Source organism: Coregonus lavaretus (genome assembly GCF_964263955.1).
Source record: "Coregonus lavaretus genome assembly, chromosome: 9".
NCBI classification, from domain to species: Eukaryota; Metazoa; Chordata; class Actinopteri; order Salmoniformes; family Salmonidae; genus Coregonus; species Coregonus lavaretus.
In genome coordinates, this window is record NC_139996.1 from 46,775,807 (window position 1) to 46,792,388 (window position 16,582).

Genomic DNA, 16,582 nt, shown 5'->3' on the forward strand with positions numbered 1-16,582 from the left:
GAACAACTGCTGAAGGCTGGCAGAAGGCTATGTCACTACCTCGGTCACGCTAATTATGGCTGTGACCTCTTAGGACAGGCCAGAGCCTTGTAAATGCACTGTATTTGCAGAATGTATTTTGATCTAGAAAGACAGGCACTGCCATTCATTGTGACAGCAAGTGTCTAAAATGAGAGGCATAAAACTTAAATTGATGCTGGTGTGCCGTCATTTCTGATTGACAGAGAGACTGTCACATGAATTAGATGCATACTGCACAAGAACACACAGCCTACCTCCCCCTGGGGCCAAACAGTCATGCCAAACATCCCCCTCTGGCAGGGGCACAGGGTAGGGGTGTGTGGGGGTAGGGGTTTACCCTCAGGTGGGGGTGTGCAGGGTGGGAGGTTAGGGCTAAAACTGGAGCCGGTAGCCGTGTCTGTACACTGATGCACTGCCTTCAAACACCTTTCTGTTCACAGTGGGACTGACTGATGCTGACTTAGGGCTGGACACACACACACATGCCGACAGACAGACAGACACACATACACACACACACAGAGACAGACACACAGACACACTGGCATGAACATCGACAGATACACAGTCTGACAGACATACACAACACACACCCCTTTCACTAAAGAAGAGGCCATTTAGCTACAGTCACACAGTCAACACATACAGTCCATTTGGAAAGTATTCAGACACCTCCCTTTTTACACATTTCCACATTTTGTTACGTTACAGCCTTATTCTAAAATTGATTAAATAAATACACATCCTCATCAATCTACACACAATACCCCATAATGACAAAGCAAAAACTGGTTTTTAGAAAGTTTAGCAAATTTATAAAACCTAAAAAACTGAAATACCTTATTTACATAAGTATTCAGACCCTTTGCTATGAGACTCGAAATTGAGCTCAGGTGCATCCTGTTTCAATGGATCATCCTTGAGATGTTTCTACAACTTGGTTGGAGTCCACCTGTGGTAAATTCAATTGATTGGACATCATTTGGAAAGGCACACACCTGTCTATATAAGGTCCCACAGTTGACAGTGCATGTCAGAGCAAACACCAAGCCATGAGGTTGAAGGAATTGTCCATAGAGCTCTGAGACAGGATTGTGTCAAGGCACAGATCTGGGGACGGGTACCAAAACATGTCTGCAGCATTGAAGGTCGCCAAGAACACAGTGGCCTCCATCATTCTTAAATGGAAGAAGTTTGGAACCACCAACACTCTTCCTAGAGCTGGCCACCCGGCCAAACAGAGCAATCGGGAGAGAAGGGCCTTTGTCAGGGAGGTGACCAAGAACCCAATGGTCACTCTGAAAGAGCTCTAGAGTTCCTCTGTGGAGATGGGAGAACCTTCCAGAAGGACAACCATCTCTGCAGCACTCCACCAATCAGGTCTTTATGGTAGAGTGGCCAGACGGAGGCCACTCCTCAGTAAAAGGCACATGACAGCCCGCTTGGACTTTGCCAAAAGGCACCTAAAGGACTCTCAGACCATGAGAAACAAGAGTCTCTGGTCTGATGAAAACAAGATAGAACTCTTTGGCCTGAATGCCAAGCGTCACGTCTGGAGGAAACATGGCATCCCTACGGTGAAGCATGATGGTGGCAGCATCATGCGGTTGGGATGTTTTTCAGCGGCAGGGACTGGGATACTAGTCAGGAGCGAGGAAAAGATGAACAGAGCAAAGTACAGAGAGATCCTTGATGAAAACCTGCTCCAGAGCTCTCAGGACCTCAGACTGGGGTGAAGGTTCACCTTCCAACAGGACAACGACCTTAAGCACATAGCCAAGACAGCGCAGGAGTGGCTTCGGGACAAGTCTCTGAATGTCCTTAAGTGGCCCAGCCGGAGCCCGGACTTGAACCCGATCTAACATCTCTGGAGAGACTTGAAAATAGCTGTGCAGCAACTCTAGAGGAAATTAATATTAATTACGTACTATACTGTTTAATTAGACATACTATGCTGTTTTTTACTTAAAGATTGTCCATTGTTATATGCTAGTATTTTTTACTGATTCTGAACGTACAGATTTATGAGCCGTTTGGGTGCATATGTGTCCTCCTGTGTTTATGATCGGTAGGAATGTAGCTATGTTGGAATTGCAGGGAGGAACAGAGAATGGTACAACTCTGTTCCCAGGCCCTGTTTCTGTACATCTGCTAACTGTCACATAGTTACAGTGGGGGAAAAAAGTATTTAGTCAGCCACCAATTGTGCAAGTTCTCCCACTTAAAAATATGAGAGAGGCCTGTAATTTTCATCATAGGTACACGTCAACTATGACAGACAAATTGAGAAAAGAAAATCCAGAAAATCACATTGTAGGATTTTTAATGAATTTATTTGCAAATTATGGTGGAAAATAAGTATTTGGTCACCTACAAACAAGCAAGATTTCTGGCTCTCACAGACCTGTAACTTCTTCTTTAAGAGGCTCCTCTGTCCTCCACTCGTTACCTGTATTAATGGCACCTGTTTGAACTTGTTATCAGTATAAAAGACACCTGTCCACAACCTCAAACAGTCACACTCCAAACTCCACTATGGCCAAGACCAAAGAGCTGTCAAAGGACACCAGAAACAAAATTGTAGACCTGCACCAGGCTGGGAAGACTGAATCTGCAATAGGTAAGCAGCTTGGTTTGAAGAAATCAACTGTGGGAGCAATTATTAGGAAATGGAAGACATACAAGACCACTGATAATCTCCCTCGATCTGGGGCTCCACGCAAGATCTCACCCCGTGGGGTCAAAATGATCACAAGAACGGTGAGCAAAAATCCCAGAACCACACAGGGGGACCTAGTGAATGACCTGCAGAGAGCTGGGACCAAAGTAACAAAGCCTACCATCAGTAACACACTACGCCGCCAGGGACTCAAATCCTGCAGTGCCAGACGTGTCCCCCTGCTTAAGCCAGTACATGTCCAAGCCCGTCTGAAGTTTGCTAGAGTGCATTTGGATGATCCAGAAGAGGATTGGGAGAATGTCATATGGTCAGATGAAACCAAAATATAACTTTTTGGTAAAAACTCAACTTGTCGTGTTTGGAGGACAAAGAATGCTGAGTTGCATCCAAAGAACACCATACCTACCGTGAAGCATGGGGGTGGAAACATCATGCTTTGGGGCTGTTTTTCTGCAAAGGGACCAGGACGACTGATCCGTGTAAAGAATGAATGGGGCCATGTATTGTGAGATTTTGAGTGAAAACCTCCTTCCATGAAACGTGGCTGGGTCTTTCAGCATGACAATGATCCCAAACACACCGCCCGGGCAACGAAGGAGTGGCTTCGTAAGAAGCATTTCAAGGTCCTGGAGTGGCCTAGCCAGTCTCCAGATCTCAACCCCATTGAACATCTTTGGAGGGAGTTGAAAGTCCGTGTTGCCCAGCGACAGCCCCAAAACATCACTGCTCTAGAGGAGATCTGCATGGAGGAATGGGCCAATATACCAGCAACAGTGTGTGAAAACCTTGTGAAGACTTACAGAAAACGTTTGACCTGTGTCATTGCCAACAAAGGGTATATAACAAAGTATTGAGAAACCTTTGTTATTGACCAAATACCTATTTTCTGTCACGGTTCAGACAGACGACCAGAGGACCACAATTGCGTCACACCAGAAAGTTTATTAAAACTTAAGGGAAAAGGGAAGTAGGGAGTGAATGAAGGCTCCAGGGGTAACAGGGATCCCGTCCAATGTGCTGGGTCTGTGCCCCCCCCAGTGGCAGCGATGCGTCCTATGAAGCCGGTGGTGGGTGGTCCAGAAGTCCTGGGGGGGGGAGACACAGACACAACAGGGCGGAATGAAACAAGGCAGCAGTACAGTTCAAGGGAAGTCCAAAATACGTAGTAGCAAGGCAGAAGGCTGGTCAGAGTTACCGGGATTGAAGAGTAGTCAGGAGTCGTAATGGCAGAAGCAGGTCTGGATCTCCTGAGGCAGAAGAGTATCCAAAAATCAGGCAGGTCCGGGGTCACAAAACCAGGGTGAGCCAGAAGCGCGAGCAAACAGGTTCCGGGTGTGAGCTTTGCAGACGATCTGACACCGGAGAGCTGAAAGACAGGGCCTTAAATACTGGGAGAGGTAGTGGGTAATGCAGCGCAGCTGGCAGAGTAATTAGAGCAGAGCAGAGCAGGGACAGGTGGAGCTAGTTAGGCTGAGTAGAGAGAGTGGTGAGCAGAGTGGAAGAAAATTAAGGTGGTAACCCGGTGGAGTGAGAGGCCCATGACAGAACCCCCCCCCCAAGGGACGGCCCCAGAAGTCCCAAGAGCAACACCACGCCGGGCGGGAGGAGGGGAGCCGGAGGAGGGCTAGAACTCCTCCGAACGGTCCGAGTGAACGTCCTCATCCTCGGAGGAAGCCGGAGGGCCGTGGTCGGGAGATGGGACAGGTCCCGAGACAGGATCAGGCACAGGACAGGAAGCCGAGCGGGCAGGACGGTTAGGGACCCCTCTGGGGCGGCCCCTACGGATTGCAGGTTGATCAGGATGCCGTTGGTGGAAAGCGGTGATGAGAGTCCTATCCACAATCCGACTAGCTGGCACCCAGGTCCTTTCCTCAGGTCCATAGCCCTCCCAGTCAATGAGGTACTGGAGACCCCTACCCCTCCGTCTGGACCGAAGCAGGCGGCGGACGGTGTAAACCAGACCACCATCGACGAGCCGTGGAGGAGGAGGACAAGGCGCAGCAGGGACCAGCGGACTCTCATGGATGGGCTTAATCTTAGACACATGGAAAGTGGGGTGCACCCTCAGGGAATTAGGCAGTTGGAGCCGGACAGCAGTTGGGCTAATCACTCTTATGATAGGGAATGGGCCAATGAACCGAGGTGCCAGCTTCTGCGACTCCACCCTGAGTGGCAGGTTCTTCGATGACAACCACACCCTTTGACCAACATGGTAGGTGGGAGCAGGAATTCTCCGACGGTTGGCCCCGGTAGTGTAGCTGGCAACGGATCTGAGGAGTGTGGCTCGGGCTTGTGACCAGGTGCGGCGACATCGACGGGCAAAAGCAAGTGCAGATGGGCAAGTAACCTCCTCTTCCTGGCTGGCAAATAGAGGAGGCTGGTATCCATAAACACATTGGAAAGGGGACATACCGATGGCAGAGCAGGTCAGAGAATTGTGTGCGTACTCCACCCATGTCAATTGCTGCGACCAGGAGTGGGGGTTGCGTGAAGTCATGCATCGCAGTGCCTTCTCGAGCTCCTGATTAGCCCGCTCTGACTGCCCATTGGATTGGGGATGGAATCCGGAAGTCAGACTGACTGTGGCTCCCAGCAGGTGACAGAACTCCTTCCAAAAAGCGGAGGAGAATTGTGGACCACGGTCAGAAACTACATCCTTTGGCAGTCCGTGGATCCGGAAGACGTGTTCCAGGACCACCTGGGCGGTCTCCTTGGCGGTTGGGAGCTTGGGGAGGGGAATGAAGTGTGCCATCTTGCTGAAACGGTCAACGATGGTGAGAATGACGGTCATGCCACTTGAAGGGGGCAGCCCCGTGACAAAGTCAAGGGCGATGTGAGACCAGGGACGTCTGGGCACAGGCAGGGGCTGCAGCAATCCGGCTGGGGGCTGGCAGGACGACTTGTGTTGGTTGCAGATGGGGCAGGCTTGGACGAATTCCCGTACATCCTTCCTCAGAGAGGGCCACCAGAACCTCTGGGCGAGCAGGTTGTAAGTGCGGGTGGAGCCAGGGTGACAAGCTAGGCGGGAGTCATGTCCCCACTGAACGACCTGGGACCTCAGGTCTTCGGGGACAAAAAGGCGGTCAGCTGGGCAAGTGCTGGGACCTGGCTGGTTACGGAGAGCCTCCAGCACCTGTTCCTCAACAGCCCAGGTCAGAGCTGCAACGATGCAGGGACTTGGCAGAATCGACACAGGGTCCTTGGAGGGGGTGTCATCCTTCTGGAATTGACGGGAGAGGGCGTCTGGCTTGGTGTTGCGTGATCCAGGCCGGTATGACAGAGTGAAATTAAACCTGGTGAAGAACAGGGCCCAGCGGGACTGCCTGGAGTTCAACCGTTTGGCCGTGCGGATGTACTCCAAGTTCTTATGATCGGTCCAAACGAGAAATGGAATGGTGGACCCCTCCAGCCAGTGACGCCACTCCTCCAAGGCAAGCTTCACAGCCAGCAGCTCACGGTTCCCTATGTCGTAATTGCACTCAGAGGGGGACAACCGACGTGAGAAAAAGGCACAGGGATGGAGCTTCCTATCCTCCGCAGCCCACTGAGAAATCACAGCACCAACTCCCACATCCGAGGCGTCCACCTCCACAATGAATTGCCGGTCCACATCAGGCATCTGGAGGATGGGAGCGGAGGTGAACCTCACCTTGAGGGTACTGAAGGCTTTGTCGGCTGCTGGGGTCCAGGTGAAGGGTTGCTTGGTGCTGGTTAGAGCAGTGAGAGGGGCAGCAACGGTACTGTAGTTCCGGATAAACTTCCTATAGAAGTTAGCAAACCCCAGAAACTGTTGCAGCTTCTTTCTGTTCTCCGGAACTGGCCATGAAGTGACTGCTGATACTTTGGCAGGATCCATTTGGATACTTCCCTCTGCCACTATGTACCCCAGGAAGGCCACTGTCTTGACGTGAAACTCACATTTCTCTGCCTTGGCGTAGAGGGAATTCTCCAGAAGACGATGAAGGACTTGCTGGACATGGCGGGTGTGTTCAGACAGGTTTCTGGAGTAGATTAAGATGTCATCCAGGTAAACGAAGACAAACTTGTTTAACATGTCCCGCAGTACATCATTCACTAGAGCCTGGAACACAGCAGGAGCATTGGTGAGGCCAAAAGGCATAACCAGATACTCGTAGTGGCCTGTTGGTGTATTGAATGCGGTTTTCCATTCATCTCCCTCCCGGATCCGCACTAGGTGGTAAGCGTTTCTGAGATCCAACTTGGTAAAAACAGTGGCTCCCTGGAGCAACTCAAAAGCAGAGGTGAGCAGAGGCAGAGGGTAACGGTTTTTCACTGTGATGTCGTTGAGTCCCCTGTAGTCGATGCAGGGGCGAAGAGATCCGTCCTTCTTCCCCACAAAGAAGAAGCCAGCACCAGCAGGAGATGAAGATGAACGGATTAATCCTGCGGACAGAGAGCCATTGATGTAGTCCTCCATGGACTTTCTTTCAGGAGCAGACAACGAATAAAGACGACCCTTTGGAGGAGCTGTTCCAGGGAGGAGGTCGATGGCACAGTCGTACGGTCGGTGAGGGGGCAGAGATGTGGCTCTTGCTTTGTTAAACACCTCTCTGAGACCATGGTAGCATTCTGGGACATTGGAGAGGTCAGGAGCGGAGTTAGTAGGTACTGGCCGAGGGGGTAGTGCGGCAGCAAGCAGGCAGGTTCGGTGGCAGTCCTCTCCCCACTCCCTGATCACCCCGGTCACCCAGTCGAGCTGAGGGTTGTGCCGGCGGAGCCATGGGTAACCCAGGATGAGGGGTTGGCCTGGAGAGGGGAGCAGGTGAAACTGGATAGTTTCTTGATGGTTTCCGGACAGACCCATCGAGACCGGGGCCGTGACATGAGTGACCGATCCGAGTAAGTGTCCGTCCAGTGCCCGGGCAGGAATAGGAGGTGTCAAACGGAGGTTCTCCAGTCCCAGTTGGCGTGCCAGCTTGATGTCCATTATGTTGGCTTCGGCGCCAGAATCCACCAGAGCAGCCAGGGTGTGAGTTGAGTCAGAGAGGCGGAGGTGAACTTGCAGCAGGGGTTTGCGGTCGGAGGACTGGATGGTCATTGAACTCAACCGGACTCCCCCTATGCCCGGTGAGCTTCGGCCCTTTAAAGGGCAGGTTACCACACGATGTCCATCACCTCCACAATAGAGGCAGAGGTTTGAGGTGAAGCGGCGCTGGCGCTCTGCAGGAGTGAGAGAGGCTCGCCCAATCTCCATAGGCTCAGACTGATCAAGCTGACCTGGGTGAGTGGCAGTAGATGACAGGAGCCCAGTCGGATCTCTCCGAATGCCGGTAGTAGGTGGACCTTGGCGCCCCCTCTCACGACGACGGGTCTGTATCCTTCTGTCGATCCTGACAGTCAGTGCGATGGCTTCATCAAGAGTGGAAGGCAGTTCATGGGAGACCAACTCGTCCTTGATATAGTCAGCCAAACTATGGAAGAACGCGTCCACCAACGATGGTGTGTTCCAAGAACTTCGTCTAGCCAGGGTTCGGAAGTCGATGGAATGGTCTGCGACTGTACGTCTGCCTTGTCGAATACTGAACAGTTCACGAGACGCCTCTGCGGTTGGTGAATCCAGGTCAAACACCTTCAGCATCTCCTCAGCAAACAGGTCGAAGGTTGCACATGCGGGGGTTTGACGTTCGAACTCTGCTGTTCCCCAGAGTCGAGCTCGGCCCGTCAGGTGAGTGATGGCATACCCAACTTTAGCCCCCTCCGTGGCGAAGGTCCTTGGCTGCAAGGAGAACTGAAGTCGGCAGCTAGTCAGGAATGGCCGGACCTGGGTTGAATCGCCGTTGAACCGCTCGGGGTTTCCAATCTTGGGTTCCGGAGCAGCGGCTGCAATGACCGGGGCAGGTAACTCGGGGGCAGGGCTGGTGGGCAGACTGGCTGGGGTAAGGTTGGTGAGGAGTTGAATGATCATGGCGAGTTGTTGTTGCTGCTGCTGGAACTGCTGCTCATGCTCATCGGTTTCCATGTCGGGGAAAGTGTGCGCTGAGTCCATAATGGTCAGATCGTACTGTCACGGTTCAGACAGACGACCAGAGGACCACAATTGCGTCACACCAGAAAGTTTATTAAAACTTAAGGGAAAAGGGAAGTAGGGAGTGAATGAAGGCTCCAGGGGTAACAGGGATCCCGTCCAATGTGCTGGGTCTGTGCCCCCCCCAGTGGCAGCGATGCGTCCTATGAAGCCGGTGGTGGGTGGTCCAGAAGTCCTGGGGGGGGGAGACACAGACACAACAGGGCGGAATGAAACAAGGCAGCAGTACAGTTCAAGGGAAGTCCAAAATACGTAGTAGCAAGGCAGAAGGCTGGTCAGAGTTACCGGGATTGAAGAGTAGTCAGGAGTCGTAATGGCAGAAGCAGGTCTGGATCTCCTGAGGCAGAAGAGTATCCAAAAATCAGGCAGGTCCGGGGTCACAAAACCAGGGTGAGCCAGAAGCGCGAGCAAACAGGTTCCGGGTGTGAGCTTTGCAGACGATCTGACACCGGAGAGCTGAAAGACAGGGCCTTAAATACTGGGAGAGGTAGTGGGTAATGCAGCGCAGCTGGCAGAGTAATTAGAGCAGAGCAGAGCAGGGACAGGTGGAGCTAGTTAGGCTGAGTAGAGAGAGTGGTGAGCAGAGTGGAAGAAAATTAAGGTGGTAACCCGGTGGAGTGAGAGGCCCATGACAATTTTCCACCATAATTTGCAAATAAATTCATTAAAAATCCTACAATGTGATTTTCTGGAAAAAAATTATCATTTTGTCTGTCATAGTTGACGTGTACCTATGATGAAAATTACAGGCCTCTCTCATCTTTTTAAGTGGGAGAACTTGCACAATTGGTGGCTGACTAAATACTTTTTTCCCCACTGTAAGAGGATGTACTTTCTATAAAAGGAGAAAGCCAACTCTGCTCGTTGAGCTTTTTAACTGTGCACTGTGAGTGGAATGTTGAACTGTTCCATTTTTGCAAATCTTATAATAAAGTTGTTGTTGGAAAGAATCTGCAGTCTCTCTTCCTATAGAATTTCTACCACACGACTCTCCCCATCCAACCTGACAGAGCTTGAGAGGATCTGCAGAGAAGAATGGGAGAAACTCCACAAATACAGGTGTGCCAAGCTTGTAGTGTCATACACAAGAGGACTGAAGTCTGTAATCGCTGACAAAGGTGCTTCAACAAAGTACTGAGTAAAGGGTCTGAATACTTATGTAAATGTGATGTTTTAGATTAGTACTTAAAAAAATTTTGCTAACATTTCTAAAAAAATACAACGGTTTTTGCTTTGTCATTATGCGGTATTGTGTGTAGATTGATGAGGGAAAAAAAGTCAAGGGGTCTGAATATTTTCCGAATGCACTGTAAATAACAAGTAAATTGAAACATTACGCCCTGCATCTACTTTCAATTGAATCATTGTGAGCATTTATAGGCTATGCATTGTGTGTATTCAGATACTGTAGAGATTGTACTATATGTGGAGTTGATGGACAGAATGTACTTACACCTCATCTTCATACTCTTTTGGAGGTGACACTGCTATCACCAGGTCAATCCAATCCTAAAGACACACATACAGATAAATGAAAAATAAATTATGTTTGGCTCATTTAACGATGAAATGTCTATCCCTCTTTCATACAGGATTTCAATGGTAAATAAATATCACAGAGGACCTATTGATCCAAATAAATCCACCCCTCCCCTCTCCTCACTATAAAACCAACTGGCCTGATTGTTGACATTTTGATCGGGGCTGGCCTTTATAACCATATCAATAAGACTCATGTATGGCAAATTACCGTCAGCACAAACAACCAGGGTAGTATTTCACAATACAGGATCAAAATGACAGCCTCGGATATACTCCCATGCCTGTTTATTGAGAATAGTAATGAACGTTAGCTGCCTAACTCATTGATTTTGCTGTGAGACACCCCCCCCCAGCATTTCTTATCTTAGACGTTGTTGTTGTTGTCAGAGCGTAAAAGAAACAGTAAAATCGTACCCCTCCACTGTTCCAGGCCCTGGTCAGAGAGTTTTGTCCTTCTGTCAGTGAGGAGTCAGTCAGGATCTTCCCATTCACAGCTATCACCTCATCTCCTGGCACTATCCCACCTGGGGAAGCACACACACACATACATACATGCACAGTCACAAACACAATCACAAAAATAACATTTGTTTTTACATACCACAACCTCAGGGTGAATAGTAAACATATCTCACTCAATAGCCTGGGATTAGTTTCTACTATCATTGCTCCACAGGGACATAAAGGCTGTGTTTACACAGGCCACCCAATTCTGATTATTTTTCCACTAATTGGTCTTTTGACCAATCAAATCAACTCTTTTGCCCATAATTGGGCAAAAGAACAGAATTTGGCTGCTTGTGTAAACGCAGCCATAGACTAATAAGAACGGAATCAGACCATTGAATATCAGTCTGAGCAATTGAATACTGTTTGTATGTCAGAAACAAAAACATGCCATTCCATTTTTATTGGTGACAACAGAGGGTGAGAGAAGAGATTGATGTTTATAATCTTTAAATTAAATAAATCCAAGTGTTGACACATATGAACTCACCATGTTTGTCTGCTGAGCCTCCATCATAAATGGCAGATACCACTAGCTTTCCCAGAGGAGAGTCTACTCCTCCCTCCACAGCCAGATCAAGTGGTCCAACCTGAGGTAAGAGAGATACATGGAAATACTATTCATTACATATCATATAAAGATGCACTATGCAGAAATCACTCCTCCATTTCCTGGTTGCTAAAATTCTAATAGTTCGCCTAATTTCAGTTTATGTGACAAAACAAGCAAGTTTAGTGTAGAGAATCATTGTACCATCTAAACCGCTGTGAAATATATTTTCCATAACCAAAAATATTGTATTTTCAGTTGTTTGAAGCTGGTGTACAAAAACTAAAGCAAAAGACGCAAAACAAAACTTACGAACGGGAAGCATCGAAATAGCACACATAGAACAGATCTACCGCTTCTTAAACTTGCTTTCAATGAGAATGACAGATCTATAACTCACATTTCTATGTGAATTTGGTTGGGTCGCCCAAAAAGTTACATATTGCAGCTTTAAAGCCTTAGATGTATCATCATCATCATCCTACTGTATGTTTGTCTGAGGAAATAGAGATGATTCTGCAGTGCAGGAATTAACTTTTTGAATTGCCAATTAACTTTATTGTCCCCGAAGGTAAGTTTGTTTTGATCCTTCTTTCCTTAAATAAAAATACAACAACCTGAAAAGTCAAAACTGGACAGCTCATCCTGAGGGTAATTCTGATTACCTTTTTGATTCTCAGTAGTCTCACGTCTCGCCCAGCTATCTGCTCTGAGGATAACTGTTAACACAACCAGCAGAGAGAGATGGAGGCAAAACAAAACACACAACATTACAACACTGGATCACAGTGAATAGACATGTATGGATTGTACAATCTATACATTATATCTCTATTATATATGGCTTTATTATAAACCATTTCCCTGAGGTGCATTGACTAGTTCGAGGAAATATGTTCCACTGAGGTTTCCAGGAAAGCTATAACACAGAATGGCTGTTACAGTGACTCAATTGCCACATATAACCTAGGTCAACTATGGCATGGCTCACAATGGAGGGTGACTGACATTTACACACAGCTTTATAGTCAAAGTCACGCGTCACAGATCTTCATAGGCACATGTCACACCAGCAACACCTTGTGTTTAGTAAAGGTCGTATTGGCATATGACTGGTCTAATTATTCATAGAGAAATACAGGTTGCACACCTGTATACATGACATGATCCTATACGTCTAAAAGTCTTGCAGATATAGACAGACTACGCTCAGGCATACAGTACCATGGAGTGGGGATCAAAGTCTTCCACATATTTCTGAAAGCCCTGAAAGACAAACAACATATGATTAGACAGTTCAACATGGCAATGCTGCATTGAGGTTCAGCACCACTAGGAAGCATGGTTGAGTAATATAACTATGATATAGGCCCTAAATCACCCTGGTCTCTTAACTGATTTCTTGCTCTAGTTCTGATTTCTTGCTCAGTAATATGACATATTACACAATCTGTGGTATAAGCTGAAATGACTATCCTTTCCTTTGTTAGTCTGCAGCACTGTAAAACTTCATAGGTTCAACCCAAACCAGGTCAATGTAGCTTATCATTTATCATTACATTTCTAAATGACTTTGGAATGTAATTAGGCTCTAACGGAGAATGAGTGGTGAGTGTACAAGGCTAGATTTCCTTTGACAACCACTTCTATGTCTTTAAATGGTATTTCGAATCGATGAATGTTATAATACAAGAAAAACCAAGGCTTTCCATGTCTTTCCAGCTTTGTAAAATAAAGTGATGACAAGGTCTATGCGACTGTAGAGAGAAGGCTAACTGTATATACACTGAGTGTACAAAACATTAGGAACACCCCATTCATGATACACACAGGAAACTATTGAGCGTGAAAAACCCAGCAGTGTTGCAGTTCTTGACACAAACTGGTGAGCCTGTTTGTGTCAAGATACCCCATTCAAAGGCACTTAAATATTAATGGCGCAAATACACAATCCATGTCTCAATTGTCTCAAGGCTAAAAATTACTCTTTAAGCTGACTCCTCCCCTTCATCTACACTGATTGAAGTGGATTTAACAGGTGACATCAATAAGGGATCATAGCTTTCACCTGGATTCACCTGGTCAGTCTATGTCATGGAAAGAGCAGGTGTTCCTAATGTTTTGTACACTCAGTGGAACTCTGGAAATAAAAACGTTGCTTCAAAAATATATATGTTTTTGTTAAAACCAACACATTTCAGTGTTTCAACACTTTGGTAGTAAACTTCCATTGTCCTACCAAGAGTTTCCGAAAATCAGTTTTTCTGTTTGCTCCACTGTTCAAGCACCTTGGTTTGTAAAGCGAGATAGCGACAGCATTTCTTATTTTCACTTCAAAATATCTCAAAAGGAGTTGCGAATTCTGAAGGAAAAACATAACAGGCATGTTCAATCTACCTTTCATGTGTCTCTGTCTGCTAATGTGACATCTAAACTGTGACATCTAAAGGCTAATCTTTCTACTCTAGGACAGGCCTCATTGAAAACACGCACACAAACACACACCCTGTCATCTATGGCCTTCAAAATCTCCATTCAGGAGAAAGAGGACACATTTGTCATCTCTCCATCTCATGTCTCCATCACTGCAGCCACAGCTCAGTTAGCAAGGCAATCACAATGCGCTTTCCATATCAAAAGCAGACATCTCCAGTTTGAAACAAATGCCAATTTATTTGTATAGCGTCCATCGAAGCGTTGTTGTCCTTCATGGCTGGAGACATCAGTCTGAGTGAGTCTGAATGAACGTTAATTAAATCTGACTGAATGAGATGACGTAGAAGGCAATTTATTGCAATGACATTGATGCCTTTTTAATATCATCATGTAGGTGGTTTGAAAAGCAGCACCAGAACAAAAGCCTCTCTGCGGTCCGAAGTTGCATCTCAAATGGTACCCTAGCCCCTATATAGTGCACTACTTTCCGTCAGTTATAGTGCAGAATATGGGGAATAGCAGGGTGCCAATTGAGATTTCCACAGAGTTTATTTTGACAGATTTTGAACTATAGGGAATGAATTTAAGGCAAGGAATGTCAACTCAAGGTTTTTAATAACAATAAGCACGATCTGTAGGGTCGAGTAAAAACATGGAGGTCTTTCTTCCCATAGCACAGGAAGTTGCTTGTGGTCTCAGTCTGTATCAAACACTAAAATGCCATTGACAGCGGGACAATGCACTGTCAGTTCAGATCAGGGCAACCTGAACACTAAAAGGAAGACGTACAACTAAATATCTACACCACTCAGCATCCACACCATCTGCATATCTACCTTGAGACAAAATAATGCCCAATACATGTACATATACATACATACAACTTCCACAGTCATTAGTTGAGCTATCGAATGTGTACAAGGAACTACAGGGACTACAAGGAACTACAGGGACTACAAGGAACTACAGGGACTACAAGGAACTACTGCATCAAACAGAAAGGACAGATTGGGAACCAGAGAAATAAAGGAGGCAGTCACTCCACACGTCACTCTGAGGAAGAAAGATGGATTGCTTTAGATTAGAAAGAGCAAGGGAAAACAGCCACTAAACTACTAAGAACCACTCAGAGCAGAGGACAGCAGAGTCAGGTGGTGATTGGTATGGATTACTTGTCTCTTGTTGTTGGACCTAAAGGAGGTGTTATACGTCACCATCCGTTTCAGCATCTCCGGGGGCTGTAACACAGGAACCAGACAGTAGTCATTAGAGATTGACACTATGACACTAAACACCTCGCTTCTTCTTTTTTTCCCCTCGCTCCTTAAGGTTGATTATAAATACTAGAAGATGGTCAACTATGTGGGGGAATTTCAAGATGTGCGGGGGCTTAGGAGGGCTGTACTGCTGGAGAGGGCGGGTTAAATATACATACAGTGCCTTCGGAAAGTATTCAGACCCCTTGACTTTTTCCACATTTTGTTATGTTATAGCCTTACTCTAAAATTGATTAAATAGTTTTTTTCCCCCTCATCTACCTACACACAATACTCATAATGACAAAGCAAAAACCGTTTTTTAGAACATTTTGCTAATTTATTACAAATAAAAAATGGAAATACCACATTTACAGAAGTATTCAGACCCTTTACTCAGTACTTTGTTGAAGCACCTTTGGCAGCGATTAAAGCATTGAGTCTTCTTGGGTATGACTCTACAAGCTTGGCACACATGTATTTGGGGAGTTTCTCCCATTCTTCTCTGCAGATCCTCTCAAGCTCTGTCAGATTGAATGAGGAGCATTGCTGCACAGTTATTTTCAGGTCTCTCCAGAGATGTTCGATCGTGTTCAAGTCCGGGCTCTGGCTGGGCCACTCAAGGACATTCAGAGACTTGTCCCGAAGTCATTCCTACGTTGTCTTGGCTGTGTGCTTTGGGTCGTTATCCTGTTGGAAGGTAAACCTTCGCCCCAGTCTGAGGTCCTGAGAGCTAAGGAGCAGGTTTTCATCAAGGATCTCTCTGTACTTTGCTCCGTTCATCTTTGCCTCGATCCTGACTAGTTTCCCAGTCCATGCCAGTGAAAATCATCCCCACAGCATGATACTGCCACCACCATGACTCACCATAGGGATGGTGCCAGGTTTCCTCTAGACATGACGGTTGGCATTCAGGCCAAAGAGTTCAATCTTGGTTTCATCAGAGCAGAGAATCTTGTTTCTCATGGTCTGAGAGTCTTTAGGTGCCTTTTGGCAAACTCCAAGCGGGCTGTCATGTGCCTTTTACTGAGGAGTGGCTTCTGTCTGGCCACTCTACCATAAAGGCCTGATTGGTGGAGTGCTGCAGAGGTGGTTGTCCTTCTGGAAGATTATCCCATCTCCACATAGGAACTATAGAGCTCTGTCAGAGTGACCATTGGATTCTTGGTCACCTCCCTGACCAAGGCCCTTCGCCCCAAATTGCTCTGTTTGGCCGGGCGGCCAGGTCTAGGAAGAGTCTAGGTGGTTCCAAACTTCATGCATTTAAGAATGATGGAGGCAACTGTGTTCTTGGCGACCTTCAATGCTGCAGAAATTTTTTGGTACCCTTCCCCAGATCTGTGCCTCGACACAATCCTGTCTCGGAGCTCTACGGACAATTCCTTCCACCTCATGGCTTGGTTTTTGCTCTGACATGCACTGTCAACTGTGAGACCTTATATAGACAGGTGTTTGCCTTTCCAAATCATGTCCAATCAATTGAATTGACCACAAGTGGACTCCAATCAGGTTGTAGAAACATCTCAAGGATGATCAATGGAAAC

General features: G+C 47.0%; 1 protein-coding gene across 1 annotated transcript in view; it reads right to left on the reverse strand.

Moving 5' to 3' along the window:
• Positions 1-393: 393 nt before the first annotated feature.
• The window catches only part of LOC311134765 (harmonin-like), a gene marked incomplete at both ends in the record, with an annotated part of 51,900 nt that continues 35,711 nt past the window's right edge, over positions 394-16,582 (reverse strand). Inside the window, 6 exons of the mRNA XM_084168543.1 lie at positions 394-487; positions 10,201-10,256; positions 10,704-10,813; positions 11,287-11,386; positions 12,012-12,065; positions 12,571-12,612. Coding sequence (XP_084024669.1) covers positions 394-487; positions 10,201-10,256; positions 10,704-10,813; positions 11,287-11,386; positions 12,012-12,065; positions 12,571-12,612 — 456 coding nt within the window. The remainder of the gene's footprint in view (positions 488-10,200; positions 10,257-10,703; positions 10,814-11,286; positions 11,387-12,011; positions 12,066-12,570; positions 12,613-16,582) is intronic.